The sequence below is a fragment of the Typopeltis vanoorti genome, chromosome 15 (assembly GCF_054136105.1).
Source record: "Typopeltis vanoorti isolate ZY-2024b chromosome 15, IOZ_Tvanoo_1.0, whole genome shotgun sequence".
Classification (NCBI taxonomy): domain Eukaryota; kingdom Metazoa; phylum Arthropoda; class Arachnida; order Uropygi; family Thelyphonidae; genus Typopeltis; species Typopeltis vanoorti.
In genome coordinates this window covers 61,527,158-61,550,073 of record NC_143563.1, presented here as the reverse complement: position 1 = coordinate 61,550,073, position 22,916 = coordinate 61,527,158, and the positions used below count along the sequence as shown (strand labels likewise).

The 22,916-nt window shown below is 34.9% G+C and overlaps 1 protein-coding gene across 3 annotated transcripts in view; it reads right to left on the bottom strand.

Annotated features, from left to right (window-relative positions):
* The window catches only part of LOC150098799 (gamma-tubulin complex component 5-like), a 304,536-nt gene that overhangs the window by 729 nt on the left and 280,891 nt on the right, over nucleotides 1-22,916 (bottom strand). For all 3 annotated transcript variants that reach the window (XM_090405102.1, XM_090405103.1, XM_090405104.1), the window contains exons 20-21: nucleotides 8,657-8,871; nucleotides 5,058-5,158 (exon numbers count right to left, since the gene is read on the bottom strand). In XM_090405102.1, coding sequence (XP_090261228.1) covers nucleotides 5,058-5,158; nucleotides 8,657-8,871 — 316 coding nt within the window. The remainder of the gene's footprint in view (nucleotides 1-5,057; nucleotides 5,159-8,656; nucleotides 8,872-22,916) is intronic.

Sequence of the window (22,916 nt, the reverse complement as noted above, 5' to 3'; positions counted from 1 at the left end):
GTGGGCACTGCTAAAGTATTGTATATTTTCAAGTGTGTTTCTTTTTGTACTATATTTGGGTTGAGTGTTCTATTTATCAGGCCTATAATCTGTAAACATTTTGAAGTTTTTAATTTTATGTCCTTTTCTCCTTCATACGATATTTCACATCCAAGATAACTGAAAGTATTTATCTGTTCTATTATTTTATTATTAATAACTATTTTGCTTCTAACTGGAGTTTGTCCACAAAATGCCATTGTTTTAGTTTTATCTATGGAAATTTTCATTCCAAACTGTTCTACTATAATTTTTAAATTATATATATTGCTCTTTGTAAATTGTCTTCCTTATCTGATATTATTACCTGATCATCTGCAAATAATAGTGTATTTATTTTGTTATTCCAGGAAATTTCTATATCTTGATTGTTTAAGGTGGTCCACTGTATTAATATTTCATTAATGTAAATATTGAAAAGTGTTGGAGACAGAGAGCATCCCTGTCTTACTCCTTGGTTTATAGATTGTTTTTCAGACAACTTTTCATTTATTTTTATTTCATTAACTTTGTATATATTCAATATTGCATGTAGTAAAATATTAGGTATATTTATTCTTTGTAATATATCAAACAGTATATATCTTTTTACTCTGTCAAATACTTTTTTGTAATCTACAAACAAAAGATGAGTTTCCAAATTAAATTCTTCAATATTTAAATTCAAATATTTTTCAATATTTTACAATTAAAAAATGCAACACTTAATTTTTCTAATCTTGTAAGCTTTGTCATAATAACTAAATTCAAAAGAAGGATATTTAATAGGATTTGGGATTAAAACTGCACTGCTCTAAGAATAATCTGAACTGCAATTCAGAATTTTGGAAGCTAGGTAGCCAGCTAGTTTTACGTCTGCTTCTTGGTTTTCTCTTTGTGTGGAACCCTTAATATATAAATTTCAAACAGAGATGATGGATTTTAGAATTATTTAATGAGCACCCTGTCAGTGTATTTCGTACTGGTGTGAATGTTGCTGTGTAGGAGAGAGAAAAATGCTACTGGGAGTAGAGATGAATGAATTACAAATGTTAAATAAGGTAGATTTTAAACAAGGCTGTGGGGGTTTGATACTGGTGTGATATTTATGTGCAAAAGAGTCGAATGTATCCTTGATCTAGTCGTTTAATGGGAATCCTGAAATAGGAGGGGTCCAAAAGTGGAATCAGAAAAAAACAGCACCACTGCACAAAAATGGTGCTGAGATAGGTTTTTCCAATTATAGACCATTCCGTATATTTACAGTTATGGTCAAGGTATTAGAGAGATTAGTTATAGGACTGAAATGAAAGACAAAGTATTTTCTATTGTGGTCAGCATGAGTTTGGACAGAGTAAGTTTTGCTTTAGCAATTTACTTACATTTTACGAAAAGGTGACAAATGTGCTGGATAACATGGACTCATATACAGTGATCTATTTATTCATTTATTTTTGGCTTTACAAAGGCATTTGACAGACTGCCAAATGGAAAGTTGGTGTACAGGCTGGGAATGAGATGGGAGTAGGATATTAGATTGAGACAGATAGGCGAGTGCTTTTTTTTTTTCTTGTGTAGAGGCTTAAGTGCTGTGAGGACATTATGTTGGAGGTTTAATGGATTTTTTACAACACTCAAAAAGAATTAAAATAGAATTTAATACTTCCTATATTTCGTCCTAGTCACTAGGACATCTACGGGGATTACAAAAAACAATTAATGTAACATGCATACAAAAACTTACAATACTAAGCCCAACCACATGGGTGACACTACAGTCCTATCTAGGTGGAGCGCCCTCTAAGGGCGGTAGTAGGTGGCCTGGAATGTAAGGTGGGATCTCTGGTGATGAGTGTTTCCCAAATCTCAGGAAGCTTAATGCAACCGTATTTATTTAGATTTGGTTGGTTTCTGAGAGCTGCTGCTGCTTCTAAGAAAAGTCTCTCTTTCTTGAATTTGCTGTGGTGGAGCATGGTGGTTTTCTTCCATGATACTCTGTGGGTGGTGTCGAACACATGGTCAGCCAAGCCTGAATGGCCATAGTTGTGTTTAACGATGTACGACTTGTGTTCCTCCAGGCGGATGGATGCTGATCTGCCTGTCTATCCAAAGTACGCAAGCTTACAGGAACAGGGTACTTTGTAAACTCCAGGCAGAGAGAGAGGAGGGAGCTGATCTTTCGTAGACCGGATAAGGGTAGCAAGTTTGCGGTAGGGCTTATATGCTGTGTGTAGGTTATACTGTTTTAGTATCTTGGCTATTTTTTCCGAAGTGCCACGGATGTAGGGTATGGTGATGGTATTTTTAAATTCTTGTTGACGAGAGGGACGGGGAATGGGGGAGGAATTGATTATTTTTTTGATACTGTGTTCGGTGTAGCCATTGGAGAGGAAAGTTCTGTGTATGTGGTTAAGCTCAGTAGTGAGGGCAGTTCCACTGGAACAAAGATTGTGGGCTCTATTGGTAAGAGTTTTAATGATGCCATATTGTTGCGAGGGGTGGTGGTGGTGGGAGAGTTTGTGAATGTAGAAACCAACCAAATCTAAATAAATACGGTTGCATTAAGCTTCCGAAGATTTGGGAAACACTCATCACCAGAGGTCCCACCTTACATTCCAGGCCGCCTACGACTGCCCTTAGAGGGCGTTCCACCTAGATAGGACTGTAGTGTCACCCACGTGGTTGGGCTTAGTATTGTAAGTTTTTGTGTGCATGTTACATACTTTACTGTGTACAGAAAATCCACACACACACACAGGCAGATACATTCACAAACTCTCCCACCACCACCCCTCACAACAATATGGCATTATTAAAACTCTTACCAATAGAGCCCACAATCTTTGTTCCAGTAGAACTGCCCTCACTACTGAGCTTAACCACATACACAGAACTTTCCTCTCCAATGGCTACAGCAAACACAGTATCAAAAAAATAATCAATTCCTCCCCCATTCCCCATCCCTCTCATCAACAAGAATTTAAAAATGCCATCACCATACTCTACATCCGTGGCACTTCAGAAAAAATAGCCAAGATACTAAAAAAGTATAACCTACACACAGCATATAAGCCCTACCGCAAACTTGCTACCCTTATCCGGTCTACGAAAGATCAGCTCCCTCCTCTCTCTCTGCCTGGAGTTTACAAAGTACCCTGTTCCTGTAAGCTTGCGTACTTTGGACAGACAGGCAGATCAGCATCCATCCGCCTGGAGGAACACAAGTCGTACATCGTTAAACACAACTATGGCCATTCAGGCTTGGCTGACCATGTGTTGGACACCACCCACAGAGTATCATGGAAGAAAAAATCACCATGCCCACCACAGCAAATTCAAGAAAGAGAGACTTTTCTTAAAAGCAGCAGCAGAAGCTCTCAGAAACCAACCAAATCAAATAAATACGGTTGCATTAAGCTTCCGAAGATTTGGGAAACACTCATCACCAGAGGTCCCACCTTACATTCCAGGCCACCTACAACCGCCCTTAGAGGGCGCTCCACCTAGATAGGACTGTAGTGTCACCCATGTGGTTGGGCTTAGTATTGTAAGTTTTTGTGTGCATGTTACATTAATTGTTTTTGTAATCCCCATAGATGTCCTAGTGACTAGGACGAAATATAGGAAGTATTAAATTCTATTTTAATTCTTTTTGAGTGTTGTAAAAAATCCATTAAACCTCCAACATAATAGATAGGTGAGTGGTTGTCTGAATGACCAACTTCCAGAAAAGGAAATTAACTGGTGGCATGCCAGAGGTTCTGGTCTTGTGCCACTACTGTTCAACTTATTTGTAAATGGCATTTTATGTGGATTGCCATTTGATATATTTATCTTCAAGTTTAGTATATATAATAGATATTCCTACCTCTCTCTCTTATTTCACTACTATTGTCTGAATAAATCATCTTATTATTTAGAAGAATTGCCCTATTTTAGTCTTCATCCTGCTTGTTCCATCTTTCCGTTGAAGCTTTGTATAGTGATGGTGCATATCTTCAATTCTTTGTGCTTGAAAGTTGGTCCAGTAGATTAATTTCACTGTTTGCTATCCCGATCCCAAACAAAAGAGGGACTTCATATATAGGGTGACAACTCAGCCAGAAATACATTTGACATTCTCACTATGGCAAACCTAAAAGAACCATTTTGTTACAATAGACAGTTTGCTATAGTGAATTTCTTTAGAATAGCAGTGTCTACGGGACTTTAGGACTTTTTGGTAGCTTGTTACAGTAAATTTGTTATAACAGTATTTGCTCTAGCAAGGTTCACTGTGTTTGATTAATGTGATATATTTGTAATTTCAGCCAATACAGAAAAGAATTATTTGGCAGTCAATTTTTGTTTTTCCTAAATATCCAATGGCATGCCTAATAACAGAGTACATCACAGGAGGGTGAATTTAAGACAATACTTTGTATTTCTTATAGTAAAGATCATCTCCTTCCTTGGGTAATGTTCTGTTTGGGTGTGGAGTTGATAATAAAAGAAAAAAATCTAATAATCTTCAATGATGGAGACTAACTGTTAACCAGTCTTTAAAGTTAGGGTTATAGGAGCTCTCCTCTTTTATTTGGGGAATAATTTATTATTTTTATTATATGGGGAATACTATACTCAAGGGAGGAAACAATGGTGAAAGAAAAAGAATAAAATAAAATTGAAAAAACTACATTAAAAGTTTCCCATAACAATATTCTAGTAACATTTAGTAATTATCTTCTTTATCTCCTAATAATTACTAGATATGCTTATTGGGGTAATTATAGTTATGTGCATCTGCTAAGTACTGGTATACAAAGTTTTGTATATCATATCAGTTGTAAGTAAATGACAGAAAAATACAAATTCATATAGATAATCATCACCTTATAATCATGATACTTTTTAACATGGTACAATTCTCTGCATAAGTAAGAAACTCTTAATGCAGAGAGCTGTTGTACTATATTAAATCATTACCATTTTTTCACATTTCAATTATTTCAAAAAGTACTGCACTATATATATATATATATATGTATGTATAAACTTACGGTGGGGAAAGGTGCCTCTTCGCACTGGCCTGCTTAAATAAGATGCCAAGAACTGATGACATCGATTAAATTCCTCTTCTAAGCAACGCAATTCTTTCTCACTAGAAGAAAAGCATCTTATCATGGAGTGACAGTCAAATTACTATTATCTAACTTGCATACACACACACACTTTTTTTTTTTTTTCTTCGTATTCAGCATCTTTGATTGGTTGCTGGAAAGACAGTAAATATACTTGGAGAGCTTTTTCTTCAATAAGCTGTAGCTGTTGAACCAATACATCTTATTGGTACAATAGTTACAGCTTAGGTGATGCATAAGGCAGATGAAAGACAGCTACTCACATGTTGTAGAACAATGATTTCCAAAGATGGTGAAATGTGATTCCCTGAAATTATAATCACCTAGCATGAAAACAGTACTAATGAGACAATTGTATCCCAGTGAGTCTCATTCAAAATCACATAAATGAGATAAGGACATTAATGTTTATTGTTTTTATTCTGTCATGTTGTACCATCATTTTTTATTTTGGTTGAAGCCAATAAGAATACAATTTGGTCAGCTAAATCCCAAATTGCCAGTCCATCCTCGTCCGTTCAGTATCCAGGTAGATACCTAACAGGGTGCACCACGAGAAGGTGAGAATTGGACATTAGGTCAGGAGCCCTAGTCGGTTCTCAGCATTCCTTTGAAGGCTATGTGGAGGTCTCCTCTCAGTTACATAGCTTTGACCCTTAAGTACCCCTAAATAAATCCTAAAACAAACCCCAACTCAACATCACCAGAGTTAAAGATCAGTACTATCAACGTAAGAAGCCTGAATGGCAAAGAAATGGAGCTAGTTGAGGAATTAGATAAGTACCAGATCGACATAATAGGGGTGACTGAAACAAAAAAAAGACAAAAACTGGTGAGATCTTTCTGAGCAATATATACAAAATGTTATATTCAGGCAATGACAATCAAGAAAAAGGAGGAGTAGCCATAGTATTCAACACTAAATATGAGGCTAATCTTCTTGAATGGCAGGCAGTCTCAAGTAGAGTGATGTGGGCAAATATGAGAATGTGGAACTGGGCAATGAGACTTATTTGTGCCTATGGTCCCACAGAAGGTTCTACTAACGTAGAAGTGGAGGAATTTTTTGAGGCTTTAGAGAAAGTAACTGACACAATGAAAAAGGAAAAGTTGGTCCTTGTTGGGGATCTAAATATCAGAGCAGGAAATGATTGTCAGACATACAAAAATATTATGCGAAAATTTGGCGAAAAGAGCAAAGCTAATAATAATGGCAAATACCTGTTGAGCAGGTTGAGCCTAAAAGTTGAGCAGCTCTCAGATGTGAACTGTAGACTAAAATACACAAAGATTATTCAAGAAAAAATGAAAGAGTTTGAGAGCAGGAACAACCAAACCTTGGAGATTAAGTGCAAGCCCTGAAGAAAACACTGACCAGACATGCAGTCAGGAATACATATCCATACTTGAAGTAGAAAAAGCCATCAAAAGTCTAAAATGTGGAAAGGAGTAGGAGTAGATGATATTCTACCAGAAATGCTCAAGTATGGAGGTATAAAAGTCATACAGTAGCTGCACTGCATGGTTCAGAAGGCCTGGACAGAGGGATGAATTCCCAATGATTGGAGTAGAGCTCTCATAGTACCCACATATAAAAAGGAAAATAAACCTGCATGTGAGAATTACAGAGGTATTTCCCTACTGAGTGTTCCTGGCAAGATCTATGCAAGTATACTTGAGAAACGGTTGAGAAGAATTGTGGAAGAAAAGCTTGGTGAAGAACAAGCTGGATTCAGGCCAAATAGAGGCTGTCAGGATCAGATCTTCACTTTATGACAAATAGTCGAGAAAGCATGGGAATATAACAAAGATCTGTATTTAAGTTTTGTCGATTTGGAAAAGGCATATGACAAGGTGCCAAGAGAGAAGCTACTCAATACGCTGCAGTTATATGGTGTCAATGGGGCATTATATCAAGCAATACTTAGTCTTTATTTGAGTTGTAAATCAGCAGTTAGAATTAAAGGAAGGACAGGAAGATGGCTTAATGTTAAATCTGTCAGACAAGGATGTACATTATTCCCTCTCTTATTCATTATCTATATGGATAACATTCTGAAGGAAAGTGGCATTAAACCTGATATCAAAATTGGAGGTGTTAATCTCAGCTCTTTGCTTTATGCGGATGATGTTATACTTCTAAATAAATCCTATACAAGTCTGCAAGATTCCCTGACTAAATTGAATAACTGTTGTAATAGATATGGTATGAAGGTCAGCATTAAAAAGACAAAGACTGAAAATAGGCAGAAACATTGAAAATATCAACTGCATTGTGGATGCAGAACTTATAGAACAAGTAAAACATTTCAGCTACTAAGGCACGATTTTTAGTGAAGATGGTAAGTTAAATATGGAAATAGACAACAGAATCAACAAAGCTGGTATGGTAGGAAGTCAACTGAATAAATTTATATGGAATAAGAGAGAAATTAGCCAAAACACTAAATTAGCTGTATACAAGACAGTGTTTAAATTAATTTTAACTTATGGATCTGAGAGCTGGGTTAGAAGTAAAACACTTGAAGTAAAAGACTAGAGACAGGAGATATGAGAGTTCTGATTAAGATTAGGGGCATGAACAGATGGCATCAATGGCAATATCATATTAAAAACGAGGATATTAGGAAAGAACTTGACATTGTCAGGAATGTGTTAGCAGAGCTAATCTTAGGTAGCATGGTCACTTAAGCAAAATGGGAGAGGAAAGATTAGCGAAACAAGTGTTCTCTGCCAGGTTGGCAGGAAAAAGACCAGAGGAAGACCAAGATATAGGTGAATTGATACAGTAAAAAGTGCCTTAGAAGACAGAACTATAAGACCTGATAATATTGGAGTCTTGACATTTAACAGACTGATTTGGAGGAAAATTGTAGATAGAAGTTAGTAATAATGTAAATTTTTCATGTAGTACTATCATATCCTGTATACCCCTTGAGGGTACAAATCAGGAATTTGATGATGTTTATTGTCTCTGGTTTTGATTTTGATGTTTATTTAAAATACTCAATAAGTCACAACTGGAGAAGTCTAGAGGTTTTTTGAGTCAGTGCATCTGGCAGCAATTTGCTCCAGAGAAACTGTTTTTTTATTCTCTTTATGTAATCACTAAGAGTCCAGCATTCTCATCACTATATTTCATCTGAGATAGTGAGCTATCTCAAATGAAACATTTGAGGTAGCTCACTCCTGAGGGTGATTGAAATCACCATCTGCTTTAAGAAGTGATTCCTCCTGGATAATAATCAAAGAAAGCCCAATGATGTAAAATTCTACTACAAACAAACAAACAATTAGGCTGACATTTTACTTTTTGCATCTATCTATAAAAGAGTTTCCATTTATTGAAGCAGGTGAATTCACACTTACAGCAATTTTTATAAACCTGTTTGTTAAATCAAAACTAACTAATTATTTATAAAGGAATGCATTAAGAACTGATCTAGTTTTGAAAAACAACAACAAAAGAAAAATCACTTTTTTGTATATATATATAATGTGAAAAGAGAAATATTTACTTAGATTTACTGATTCCACCTTGCCAATGACGCTGAAAAGCCAAAGAAATATTCAAAACACGGTAAACTCCTTCTCGAAGGAAAAATAATTTTGGATTTAGAAGGCAACGTTCATGTAATCGAAAGAGGTAATTCTTATGAACACGAATAACTTGATCCAAATCAGTGGCTTTATCCAATTCCTGTTCAACTTCAAGTCCAGTACTGTGCAAAATCTAAAGCATAAACATCAAAGAAAACTATAATATATGACATAAAAATATTAAATTTTAACAGCTCAGTTAAAAAAAAAAAAACGTTGGTATACAAGGGGGGGGGGGGTCTGGAAAGTTCTGATAAACACCTAGAACAAAAATGATATTAAAGCAACTGATATAACCACAAGAAAGAACATATGAGGATATAAGAATATAAGCTACCTTCATATCTCTACTACTAGTATTTTCTTTCTTTCTTGTGGTTATACCAGTTGTTTTAATATCATTTTGTTCTAGGTGTTTATCAGAATGTTGCAACTCCCCCCTTGGTAAGTAGGGAATGCAAATTTACTGATATTTTGATAAAAATTTCATAAGTGCTGGTCATTTTTTACACTTTCAAAAAAAGTTATTTTGAAACCAAAGATTATGGTTCTCAAAGGAAATACAAACAGGAAGCTCTTGAGAAACAAGTGTACCTTAATGGAGAAAGAATTGAGGAAGTCAGCAAGTTTGAGTACCTGAGATCCATTATTAATGTGAAGAATTACTGTTCAGAAGAAGATTAGGAAAGGCTAAAACAATTAAAACAGCAGTCAAGATTTGTCTAAAATCTGGAAGGATAGATCTATCTACATGGGAACAAAGTTGAAGATTTTGGATGCAGTTATTTTTCCAAAATCTTATGGATGTGAGACTTGGAATCTAAAGAAGTTATATAAGAAAAGGATAGCTGCTTTTGAGATGTTGTATTACAGAAGGCTGTTGAGGATATCACACACTGAAAGGTGTACAAATGAATGGGTGTTAGAAAAGATCAGTAGAATTTTAAGGCTCCTTAAGGATAATGACAGAAGAAAGTTAAAATTTTTTGGCCACATTGAAGGGATGGAAGGAGGACTTCTCAGAACAGCAATAGAATGTAAAGTTCCAGGAAAAAAGAGGAAGGGGTAGACTGCCAATGAGATGGATGGATGGATGGATGGTGTGTGGAGTGACTGTTGTGTGGTTGATGGTATGTGGAGTGATCTTCAGAGAGTTGAAGCGTCTAGGAAAGCATACAACAGGATTACACGGCGAGACCTGGTGTGGCACAGACCGAGCATCGGAGTGACCATACAGCATCTGTGGATGCCCAGTGAACATATGAAAGACAATCAAATGCTAATAAATAAAACATAACAAAAACATTTTAAAAATTTTATTCTAAAGATATAATATTAATATTATTCTTTTACTTTATCAACAACTGCTCCACTGCTCCAACAGAAAATTTCAGGTCAGGCAGATCAAACCTCTCCATTTCTTTTTATCCATCTTATTTCCAAATTCTTTCTTTGTGAAAGTTGTTCCAGTTAGGTTTCTTTTTTCTAGATCTTCTCTTATCTGGCTTTCCTCTTGGTCTCAAATTGCATTTCATACATTTTTATTGGTATTCTTTCTAAATTCATTCTCATTATATGTCCAAACCACTTTGAGAGAGAGTTCACAAGTATTTCTTCAACAATTTCTAGTCCCAAACCATTCATACTGTCCACATTTCTTATTCTATCTTTTCTATCAAACCTTAAAACTTTCATTTCCATTGCTTGTATTCTACTGCTACAGAAACATAAGCATAAGATAAAATGGGCAAAAAGTAACTTCTGTTAATCAAAAGCTTGCACTTCACAGTGGGACCTCACTGTCCCAAAGTTGGTGATTTACACTGTTAAGAAAGGTTTGCCAAAGTGAAATCCTCCTCATTATCTCCTGGTACACTTCCAACATCATTAATGTTTACATTTTTTCTATGATTTAAAACCATGCTCTCACTCTTCCTGCTATTAATATATAACCCATAGTTCTGTATCATACTGTTTCAGTTGTGCAGCTTCTTCTGTAGCTGAATGTGCCAGAATCGCCGATATCATCTGCAAAGACAGCTGTTTCTTCTTTCTGGTAATTAACCATGTCTAAGATACTATTCATCGCCACATTGAACAGTAAAGGGGATAAGACACTTCCTTGTTGCAGTCTGTTATTAAGTGTAAACTACTCTGAATTATGAAATTTAGTCTTCACACAGCTCTTAGACTGAACATACATATTCTTTATCATGACTATTTTTTCTAAGTTTTTCTAAAACAAAACTACTCTCCTCTTAGACCTTCCTCTATTATATCTCTTAGTCTTGTTACCATTATCCTTGCATGAACTTTGCACAGTGATACAACAATGCTATTCCTCTATACTCACTACACTCCCTTCTTGAGCCACCTTTATATATTGGAACAATAATCCCATTGATCCTCCACATTCTTTCTCCAGATTAGTCGAAAGATGTAAATAACAATTTCAATCCTGTACTATCAGAAGCTTTGATCAGTTCAACAGGCAATCTCTCATCTTATCAATGTACTCATTCCAGTTTATTTTATTATGGCTTTCATCTTTATTTAACAGAGCTCTAAAATAATGCTGTCACAGCATCCTAATATCTCTTCTAGTAGTTACAAAATTTCTATCCCCATTTATTTAAAAAAAAAAAAAAAGCTTCAAAAACCATATTCCTCAACTGCTTCTTCTATTCTTCATTAGTTTTTTGTTCCCATTAATATCTTTGTGCAATTTATGTGTAAATTCAACCTAGCTTTTTTATCTTTTCCTCTTTAATTATGTTAATTTTTCATGGTTCTTTCTCTGATAATAAACAATTCAATCATCTTCTGAAAACCTTTATTTTTTTTTAACTTGACTGCTTTTTTCCCTACTGACTCACATGTATCCTTTTGGCTCAGATGTGGGATCAAACTTTACAAGGCAATATTATTAATATAAATTATAAATAAACAAATTATTTATTTCAAAACATAAATAGTAACTTTAAAGATAATGACAACACAACCATATATAACTCAACACAAACTATTTATTTTTATTTACGGTCCTTTGTATTAAACTGATCACGTAGAAAACATAATTATCAAGGCTGTGGTCCTCTAAATGTGACTTATTTTTGTTCAAATTAATCCAGCAACAGAAAAAAAAAAACCTTTTCAGATTCAACACTTGTTTGTTGACTGGTGTCATTAGGCAATCAAAAGCCATTTTTAATTAATTTTCCTCTTATTTTTTCTTCTTGAAAATATGTCAGTTTCTTTTTTCTGTTGGGTTTTCAGCACTTTTTTTTTTTGCTTCACAGGTTATTTAAGTTTCTTTTCTTTACTGGCAACTGAAATTTTCCTTTTCCAATGCCTTCATTGGAAAATTTTCCTTTTACAGTATAAAAGTGTTACGATAAGCTCGCGATTATCTTCGTTATTGTATATAAATTTACTAAAGAGGTCAGCGCAGTTAGCATAGTGACGGTGCGCTTTGCAACCATATGCCTAGGGAAGGAGTGTCCTAGGTTCGATTCCCGTTGGAGACGTAACGAACTGAAGGATCTTCTTCAGCCATAGCCAAGTTAGCCAGTCTTGGGAGTGGACAGAAGGGTTTTCTCCCCAGTTTATCCTGGGGTTTTTCATCCAGCAAAGCAGGCAAACTGGCCTTGAGAACTCAACATTACAGACATAGGATACACCGGGATGTAGGGTTGACCACCTTATCCTGTGAACGGTTTGAGGTCCGTTGATTAATAAACCCTTGACACAGCAAGGTAAAAGTGGGTAAAAAGGAAGATGAGATTTACTAAATGGGGAAACCCATCCCATGCTGTGATGTGTGTTACTACAGCAGAAAAAGTCAATTGTTTTATTAAAATGCGATGTAATTTTTGATTGAGAATCCAAATCAGTCTCAGTTATTGATAATTTCATTTGAAGGCATTATGTACCACCAGTTTTTTTTATTTCCTTTATTTTTATAAGTTAATTTGGTGCTAGCTATTAAGATGATTACATAAGCTGCTAGTACTTTCACCAACTGCTTTTGGCATGCACCTGCATGTCCCATTTCGATATGTTTTAAATAATGAATTTTTATCCATGGATGCAAAAACCTTTTCAATAACTCCTTTTATTGAATCACATGAAATATTTTATTCTTACCTTTGAATTTTCACTGGACACATGTAAACAAGAGAAACTACTAACTGCTCTCTCCATGATCAGTCAGAACACAGAACAGAATTTTGTTGACACATTTGTAACTGACAGAGACAAGTGCTTCCATCAAAACCAAATCTGTGGGGATCTATTTGTTTCAGGATATATTAGAAATTCTATATTTGTTTGGTATATTTAAACTAACCAATAATAAAAAGCCCTTGTAAATATTGATAGCCTAGTAATGGAATGAAAATGACCCCATGTAGTGAACCCCCCCCCCAAAAAAAAGACAATACAAGCAAAACAGTTTTATTGTAGCATTATATACTTATAGAGCCAATACACTATATTTAGTGTGACAATTACAGCGAGATTCAACTGTATTTTGTAAGCTAATACTGGTAATCCTTTCTTTTAGTGTTACACGGTGATCAGCATTCATTTTTGAAATTATGGAATCTACAACCGTGTTAAAATAACTCTTTTTATTATTTCGATGTTTCGATCTTCATCTGGAGCATACATAAATATACAAGACAAGCTGCGTTACATTTCAAACCATAGGCTAGAGAAACAATGATTTGATCACATGCTACTCACTGGCATGACCTCTAGTAAATAAAAATAATAATAAATAAAAAAAAAATGAAAAAAATTACATCAAGCTAATTTAATTTTTTGATTACATGAATAAATATTTTTGCTTACAGATAGTTTTCCTTCCAGTAACAGTGATGTCCTATTTCTATTATTACAATTGTTATTTTTGATTTAAAAAACAAAAGATTATTTATAAATTACAATACGAATAAACTTTCTTATAGATTTTTTCCTTAATAGTGATGTCCTATTTTTCAGTATTAACTTTGTTATTTTAGATTTAGGATCCTGGATTTTCTAGAGTCCTGTTTATAGTTGTTCTTCGAGAGGAAGGATTTGTGGGACGAATATATGCCTTCCATATGTATGGGATTTTTAGACCATCATTATTGTTTAGATTGGGGTGGTTGATAATGATCTCACAAGCTTCTTTAAATTTGCGTTCATACCATGTTTTGGTGTGTGATGTAGACAACTAGTGCTTTTCCAGTTAATTCTATGTAAGGTGTTCAGAGCATGATCAGAAAGGCCAGCTTCACCATAATTGTTATATTTGATGTGTCGTTTACGTTCTTTTTGTCTGATCAGAATTGTGCATCCTGTTTCTTCTATGTACGGTATGTTGTAGATGCAGTAAATACGGTATACTCCAGGGTGGGCCAGTGGAGGGAGTGGGTCTTTGGATGAGTTGAGTAAGCGTTTTAATTTTGCAGGAGGTTTAAAGGTGGCTTTGAGGTTGTATTTTTGTAGTACTCTGTTTATTTTGTCTGATGTCCCTTTAATGTAGGGAATGGTTATAGTTTTACTGTAGTCTGGTTTGTCTTTGTTTTTTATTGAGGTCTTGTAGAGAATTTTGTTAATAGTGTTTTGGCTGTATCCATTTTTTTGAAAAGTATTACTGATCATTTTCACTGCCTGTTCACTGGAGCAGATCTTCAGAGCCCTGTTTTTTAGGGTATTGATGACACCTAGTTTTTGTGTTGGGTGGTGGTAGGAGTTTATGTGTATATATTGGCCAGCATGTGTCGGTTTCCGGTAAACAGTGAAGGAAAGATTGCCCGAGGGAAGACGTGTGACAAGTGTAACTAGAAATGATCAATAACAACGAACCAGAAGCAAGAAACAACAGGAGCCACCAATCACCGACAGGTAACAATAATATAGTTAATCTATCTGACCACACTTTAAACAAAGACGAAATCTCGATACTTAACAAAGGTTTAAATTATGCCATAGCACCCAAATCGATAAACAAACTTTAATTTAATTGTAATATTGAAAGAGGCCTAAGATTCATCCCAAATAATATAGCAGAAAAAATACGTTTAGAAACCGCCAGCATTTTAAATCACAACAAAACAATAACAAGCAACCTAACTCAACATGAAATAACAGCGATAAAATCACTAAAGTCAAATCCAAACATCTCAATAACCAGAGCAGATAAAGGAAGTGCCACCATTATCTTAAACCGAACCACTTATGTGGAAAAAATGAATCTGCTGGTCTCGGACAATAACACATAAAAATTAGTTAACTATAATTCAACTAACAGAATCAAAAAGAAAACAGAGAATCTACTTAAGTCAATTACCACATGGCTCGAAGATACGGTCAAAAAACAATTTCCACACTACGTTCGTTCCCCGAGAATTTACAGGCTATCGAAAATTCACAAAGAAAACACACCGTTAAGGCTTATAGTCAAAGGGATTGATAGCCCGACTTATCACTCAGCCAAAAAATTAGCGGCAACATTCAAGGAGTTGGTAGGTCATTCCCCCTCCTATATCAAAAACACACAACAGTTTATAAACATCAAAGACATCACATTAGAAAAAGATGATCTATTAGTCAGTTTTGACGTCTCTGCCCTCTTTACAAATATCCCAATCAACGACACAATTCTTTTACAGAACAAATTTCCTCCAGATATCACGCCGTTCTTTGTGCATGCATTACATTCTGGTTATTTTGTATGGCAAAATGCTTTCTACCTACAAAAAGAAGGCACAGCCATGGGCTCACCATTATCCCTTCCCCATTGCTAACTTTTATATGGAACATTTTGAACAACTTGCTCTAGGTTCCTCCCTTTTAAAACCCAAAGTTTGGCTCAGATACGCTGACGATTTTTCATGATTTGATCTCATGGCCAGACACTAGACACTTTCCTTAGCCACCTAAACAAGCTACACAAACATATACAGTTCACAATTGAGATTGAAAAACATAACAAACTGCTGTTTCTAGATACACTTGTCACATAACAATTATGGTGAAGCTGACCTTTCTGATCATGCTCTGAACACCTTACATAGAATTGACTGGAAAAGCACTAGTTGTCTACATCACACGCCAAAATATGGTATGAATGCAAATTTAAAGAAGCTTGTGAAATCATTATCAACCATCCCAATCTAAACAATAATGATGGTCTAAAAATCCCATACATATGGAAGGCATATATTCGTCCCACGAATCCTTCCTCTCGAAGAACAACTATAAACAGGACTCTAGAAAATCCAGGATCCTAAATCTAAAATAACAACATTAATACTGAAAAATAGGACATCAGTGTTAAGGAAAAAATCTATAAGAAAGTTTATTCATGTTGTAATTTATAAATAATTTTTTGTTTTTTAAATCAAAAATAACAATTGTAATAATAGAAATAGGACATCACTGTTACTGGAAGGAAAACCATCTGTAAGCAAGAATGTTTATTTATGTAATCAAAAAGAGCTATTTTAACACGGTTGTAGAATCCATAATTTCAAAAACTAATACTGGTAAAATCACGCAGTTTTCACTCAGATGCAGAAACGCAAATAAATGTTAGTGACTCACAGGAGAGGTGACTAGTCTACTGCACTGTGTATTTGTCAAAATAGCACCATTCAGTGCAGCAGAAAATAAGCTCTTGCTTTTGGCTTGGTGAATTTGTGTGTTTTTCTGTATATTCAAAGAATATTTAGACAGGAACATGGATAGGACCTATCTGATTAATATAGCAGAGTTACTATTACTACTCTGCTATATTAACAGTTGCATAAAAAGTTGTTGGAAATTGGTTTCATGTTGAGGAAAAAAGGCAGCAGTAACAAGGTAGTGGACAAGCAGTAATTTGAAGCAACATGTAAATATTTTCAAAGTAGTTTCCATAAATCAATTCACTAGGATTCAAATGCTTATTCCATAGTCATACACATATAGGTTGACTAAGCAAAGTATCCTTTAATGATCTGCCTTTCACTTTTATAAGTGAGTGGTCAATTTCTTCTGATCATTTACTAAATATCATGGCAGGTTGGATGACCTCTGTTCTTCAGATTTTCTTAGCAATGCTGGAATGTTCCAAGATACCATAACTTTCTCTCACTAACCATAAATCCAATTCACAATTTTGCTAGCGACATACATTCCATTCCTCTTTTTTTCATTTGACAAACCTTGAAGTGCTCAAACATTTCAAGATCTTCCATAAACAATGGCTTAAACACTGATCTCCTTAACATTATTTTTCAGTGGAATGAGGACCACCATATCAACCTTAATGCTATCTAAAACAATCCTGTCTTCTAAGATGAAGTGAACGAGATCATAAAAGATCTCATTCACTACATCTTATCTTTGCTAATCAGATCTCTAGGGAAGAGATTCTGATTTCTTTTCTTGAGCTGACATACACTATGATGAAATAATATTAGGACACACTGTTTTGGAATAAAACATACTAATATGTGTATTCGACTGAACACTAAGACAACATCACATGTGGTCTTAATGTTCAGTTGACTCTAGGGTCAAGTGAACACTATTAATTGCATGTGGGAGAAAACCTTACAGACTTCAAAAGAGGTATTATCATTAGATGTCAAATCAACTGCCTGCCTATTTGTGATACAGATAAAAGACTACACACCACCCAAACTGTAGGCAACAATTATAAGCAGATGGATTTGTTATGTGCAACTCAGCCAGGAAATGAACAGGAAGATCTGGCAAATGAACAGGAAGATCCGGCAAACAAATACCAAGGGACTCAAGAGGGCTGAGAAGGGGGGGGGGGGACTGTATCTTGGTGGCCCAATGTAGAAATGACCAACTGGTATTTTAAAGAGGCAATTAGTAACAGGATGTAATAAGTAAAGAATTTTAAAATCTTGGTTTCTAGGACAGTTGTACATAAGCCAAACATTAACCATGGCAATTAACAGTACCGGCTATACTTGAGAAAAAAAAAGCACTGTGAAGTCTGTGTGATAGAGCAACAAATACCTGGGGAATGATGTCTTGCACAAGTACTTTGCTCCAACTAAAACATCTGGTGGTGTAATAATGGTCTGAGTTTTTTCTCCAAGTACAGAGTCAAATATTTGGTTGTAGTGTACAGAAGGATGAACACAACGGATATGCCATAACATTTTTGGATAATTCAATACTTTTTTGTGATGGGGTAATTTTACAGAAAAGACCCATGTCTCCATCAACACAACTATGCACCACATCGCACAGAGGCACACAGGAAGATCCAGCATTCTGATGTGGAAACAATGAATCTGTAGTTGAAAAAGTGGCACTTTTTTTTAATACAACTTCTACTGAAAAGTGTCACATTTATAATTTATTCAGCAGGAATCACTTATTCCACCCACAGTTGGATTTTATTTTATGTTGTTTTTAATTGTTATTTTTTACATAATCTGGACACTCGCTCTAGAGATCACACATGGAACTTTTCAATATGTGGCAGTATTCATTTTCACCTAAATGAATTTATGAAAGGGCAACTTCACACAACAAAACATCAACAGTACAGACCACACCAGAGCAAACACAATCACAATGCAAATGATATGGTATGACAAATCATACATCATCATCATTTTAAATCAGATGCCTGGGAAATGCCTTATGCTTAAGTGCATTACTCTACCATAAGGCTTGGTAGCAGATTTGTACTGATCTAGAACTCTTTCTTCCTAAATAGACATAAACTGTCTAGTTTATAGAATGAATGTCAATGGATCAGAAACACTTCTGGAGAATGCAATGTGTTCATACATTGTGGCAGTTTTACTGAAGAGACCCAAGTCTTTTTCCACATGACAATGCACCACATCATATTGCAGGAGCATGTGTGACATGTTTTGAGGTAAATGTGAAAAAAACCTGACTCTTCTATGAGAACATGGTTGAAGATAGTCTGTAAGAAATGTGCCATCAATCAATTGAACTGCCTTTCTGAACAGCATCAAGAATCTTTAGAGAGGTCTTATGTGTACTACCCCAAACATGCCAAGGTTCGCTGGATTTGGAATTTATGCAGAATAAGTAACTGGTCAGAAGATAAGTACCATCTTGAGTGAAAAATGATGCTTATGTTAGGAAAGGTTTGGAGTAAGTCAGTCCAAGAAGAAAGGTTTTAGTATTATCAAAAATAAGTGGAGAAGATCAGAGGTCTCTTTTGCAAGAAAACAGTGTTTTGGAAGCACTGAAGTTGATTAAGTTGTTTTTACCCCAATCAAGGATGCTGTGGAGATCTGTGTTCAGGACACTTATTATAGATGATCTTGAAGCTTGAGATGTTTGAGCACTGCAAGTCTTGTCGTAGGAGGAGTGAAGCGTACTATCATCAGCAAAACTATGAATAGGATTTGCAGTCAGTGAAGGCAGATCATTTATATAAATCAGGAAGAGGGTGAGTGAAATGACAGAGCCTTGAGGGACACCTGTATTAACAAGAAAATCTGAAGAGAGAACATCACCCACCATTACATGTAGGGATTGATCTGAGAGAAAAACAACTGGCAATCCAGTTACACAAGGACAAAGGTAGTCTATATGATGGTAATCGAGAAGCCTTCGATGATAGACCCAATCAAAAATACCTTCCCATGGAATGAGTCAAGAGGTGCATGATGTAGGCCAGGAGATCTCTTGTGGATTTCAATTGGCAAAATCCATATTGGTGGTCACTAATTAGATGGCAGTTCTCCATTATTTTGGACAAAATTAAGCTTTCTGGTAGAACTTATCACTTTTTTGGGGATTGGCTGTATATAGGTTTGCTTTCATTCTGTAAGGTGGATACCTTACAGAATGCAATATTCTAGGCAAAGAAGCAGGTAACTTGTCATGGCCATCTAGGGAGGAGATGGAAGAGAAGAATGAAGCCAGCATTGTCTTTAGGTAATAAGATGCACCATTAGGGTGAGAAAGAGGAAGTAGCACAGATGGATGTCTCCTCACCCTTCTCATTCCCACTTTTTCCATCCATCTGCTTCCAAACATATAGATTGTGAAAGCAGGTTCCATCCCATGGCCTCCTAAGTCATTAGATTTGATCTCCCCAAATTTCTTTTATGAAAACACATAAAGAATCTTTTGTATCAAAGAAGTGAAGGATGCAGGTGAGCTATACTGGTGAACATTTGCAATTTATTTTATACTATATATGGTATAAAACAGTGGCCAGAGATCAAGCATTACCTTTTAAATTCAGGAATGCATGTGTGGAGATCAACTAAGCTACTAAAATTTAGGAGTTGCTGCATATCTGAGTGAAAAACACCATGAATTTATCAGTTAGTTTGGTAAACAATTTTGTTATTTGTTTTTTTTGTTAGTTATATGCAACATGTCCTACCAGACATGTTGCATATAACTTCTATTCTGTTCACTGATCCATTAAAAGTGGTAAACTGTAAAACATTGTCCTTTCACATAATTTTTGTTTAAAATTTAGATGCTGTATTTTGTGTATACCACATATATGACCCACATCCTGATTTTAGCAATTAAGGAAAAAAATCATAAATAGTTACTCAAAATGGTTGGAGGAAAGAAAGAGAAAACATTAGAAACACATACTAATTCATTTTAAGAATATCTGGTACTAACCATTAGTCATTGCCAACCCAAACAATGGTGTCATCTTCATTTTCAAAAATGTAACATTTTTTGAAGAAACAATGCAGCTTTCTGAATTTGTTCTGCAGGAATTAGTTTCCATGGATGATCAACTGGAAGATCTGGATTTCTTCATATTGCCACCGGGTATTAATAATGTGTACAGTTCATCATCTATTCCATATGTGAATATTTTTAATTGGAATTTGAAACAGGATGATTAATGCAAGAAGCACTAAGTGGTAACAACAAGGAATCATTCTACTTCCAAATAATTATGTGATCTCATGTGATCTTTCCTGTTTTGATCTCTTTCATCTTGTGACTGCAAAACTATTCACTATGGGCATGGTGTGATGATATCATGGTAGGGCATGCGGTTCTCAGATACACACACTTATTTTAATCCAATGTAAATTGCATATTCATCATATACCCTTTCTCTTTTCTCTAATAATAACTTCTACAGGAAACATCTCCCTGGAAGATTATGTATAATGATAGCTTCTTCCCATCTAAAAGCCTTACCAACATTAATTTAAGTTTCGTTTCTGAGACTCATTTAGAGTATTTTTAGACAACATTTTAAAATACCGATGTCTAATCTGCATTCTCAATTTGGTAGATTAAATATGAATGGTGTTTTCTCAGATTGCATACATATTTTTGTAAGCCTGTTACAACAACTTGTCTTCTCCTAACTGATAAGGTCATTCCTAACAAAAAAATTTAATGGTCCCATCCCATGATACTCTTGAATTTGATCATTCTTAACCCAAACTTTCTAGTAACTTAAGTCCTTTTACCATGCACAGTTTTTATGGACACTGCAAAATCAAACTACAATCAAATGTTTAATTCTGGTGCTTGGCAGTTTTTCCACACAAATAAAAATTATTAGTTAGCAATTCCTGTTGGAACAGCTAACCATCTCTAAACAGCTGGTACATCATGTGTTTCTCCTGCTTCACAGTTTCCTAATTCTGCCCTCTTGCTACTAAGATCTGGATTTCTTCATATTGCCAATGGGTATTAATAACGTGTACAGTACTCATCATCTATTCCATATATGAATATTTTTAATTGGAACTTGAAACAGGAAGATTAATGCAGGAAGCACTAAGTGGGATGAAAACCAATAAATGTGAACTTTATTCACGTCAACTTTACTGTTATGAGACTTTTTTTTAAAATTCTTCATTTTCTAATAACTCACTAGTTTGAAGTCTAACAAATATACTTTCCTTAAGTATGTATGGCTTCTGAAATTTTTGGAAATCTTCCAGTTAAATACTGGAAATACAAGTCTATTTCCAATACTTGAATAATGTGTTTATGAAACTTAGTTTAACAAGTTCTCTCTTGCTGATGTAAAATCATTTGGAAGATTTTATATCTATATTTTATTGAAGAAATGTTTTATAAATGCATCCATGCATAGGTATGCATGCATTTATAAATAAATGCATACCATGCATACCTAAGCAGTGATGTAATTATTTTTGAATTTCTATAAATATTACAATGGTGCAACTTACAGTAAGCCAGTTCTATTAAGGTCTATATGACATTGTCAATCCATCATCTCACCTGGGAGCCTATCTCTTTTCCTAACACCTTCTGGATCATTTAATATAATATTATTGACTGAATGAATGTTTTACATTCTGACATAACTGAACCATCATGGCCTTTACTTACACAAGATAGTGGTAAGAAATAATTGACCACTCCTCTGATGTATCCAACATCTTACTCTCAAGATACTTCTTAAATACCATTCATCAAAGAATCAAAAATATCTATCAGTATTATACAATGTCACACTTCACCTCCATAATGCAAAACAGAGAGAACTGCACACTAATGCAAATTTAAAGTTTTAATCTTATTGCTATTTTGCTATCTTTCCAAACCTTTCATAAGTTTTTAAACACTCCAGAAGCCATTCCTAATCTTCATTCCTCAATTCACAATATCAGTTATACAGCTTCCATGATAACTGAATCAAGAGATGCATCTTTATCATCTGTTTTCATTATCTATACTTACTCAATATTGATAATTAAACCTAAATGACTCCCACCATCATCAATTACAGCAGTAAACGAGAACCACATTATTTGTGAATAAGACCAAATCATCAGTAAAATCCAAATCAGGTACTCGAAGATTTTTAGACCACTTTAGTTTCCAGTCCTTCCTTTGCAGAGTTTTGTTCATTACAAAATCGATTACAAGACAAAATAGAAAAGGTAACAGGACACACATCCCAGTCTTACTCCTGTTGTCATTTTAAACTTAACTTTAACACAAGACTCACTGTTATCATATAAGGAATGTGATACAGATGTATCCGAAAATATAGTTAGAGCTTATTTCAAGTGTTTCCTTTTAGGAAAGAATTAATGATCAGTTAATGTTCATTAAAATCATCAAATGACTAATATGTACCTTCAAAAGGTGCACAGGAAACTATGATAGTACCAAATGAAAAGTTTACATTATTACTAACTT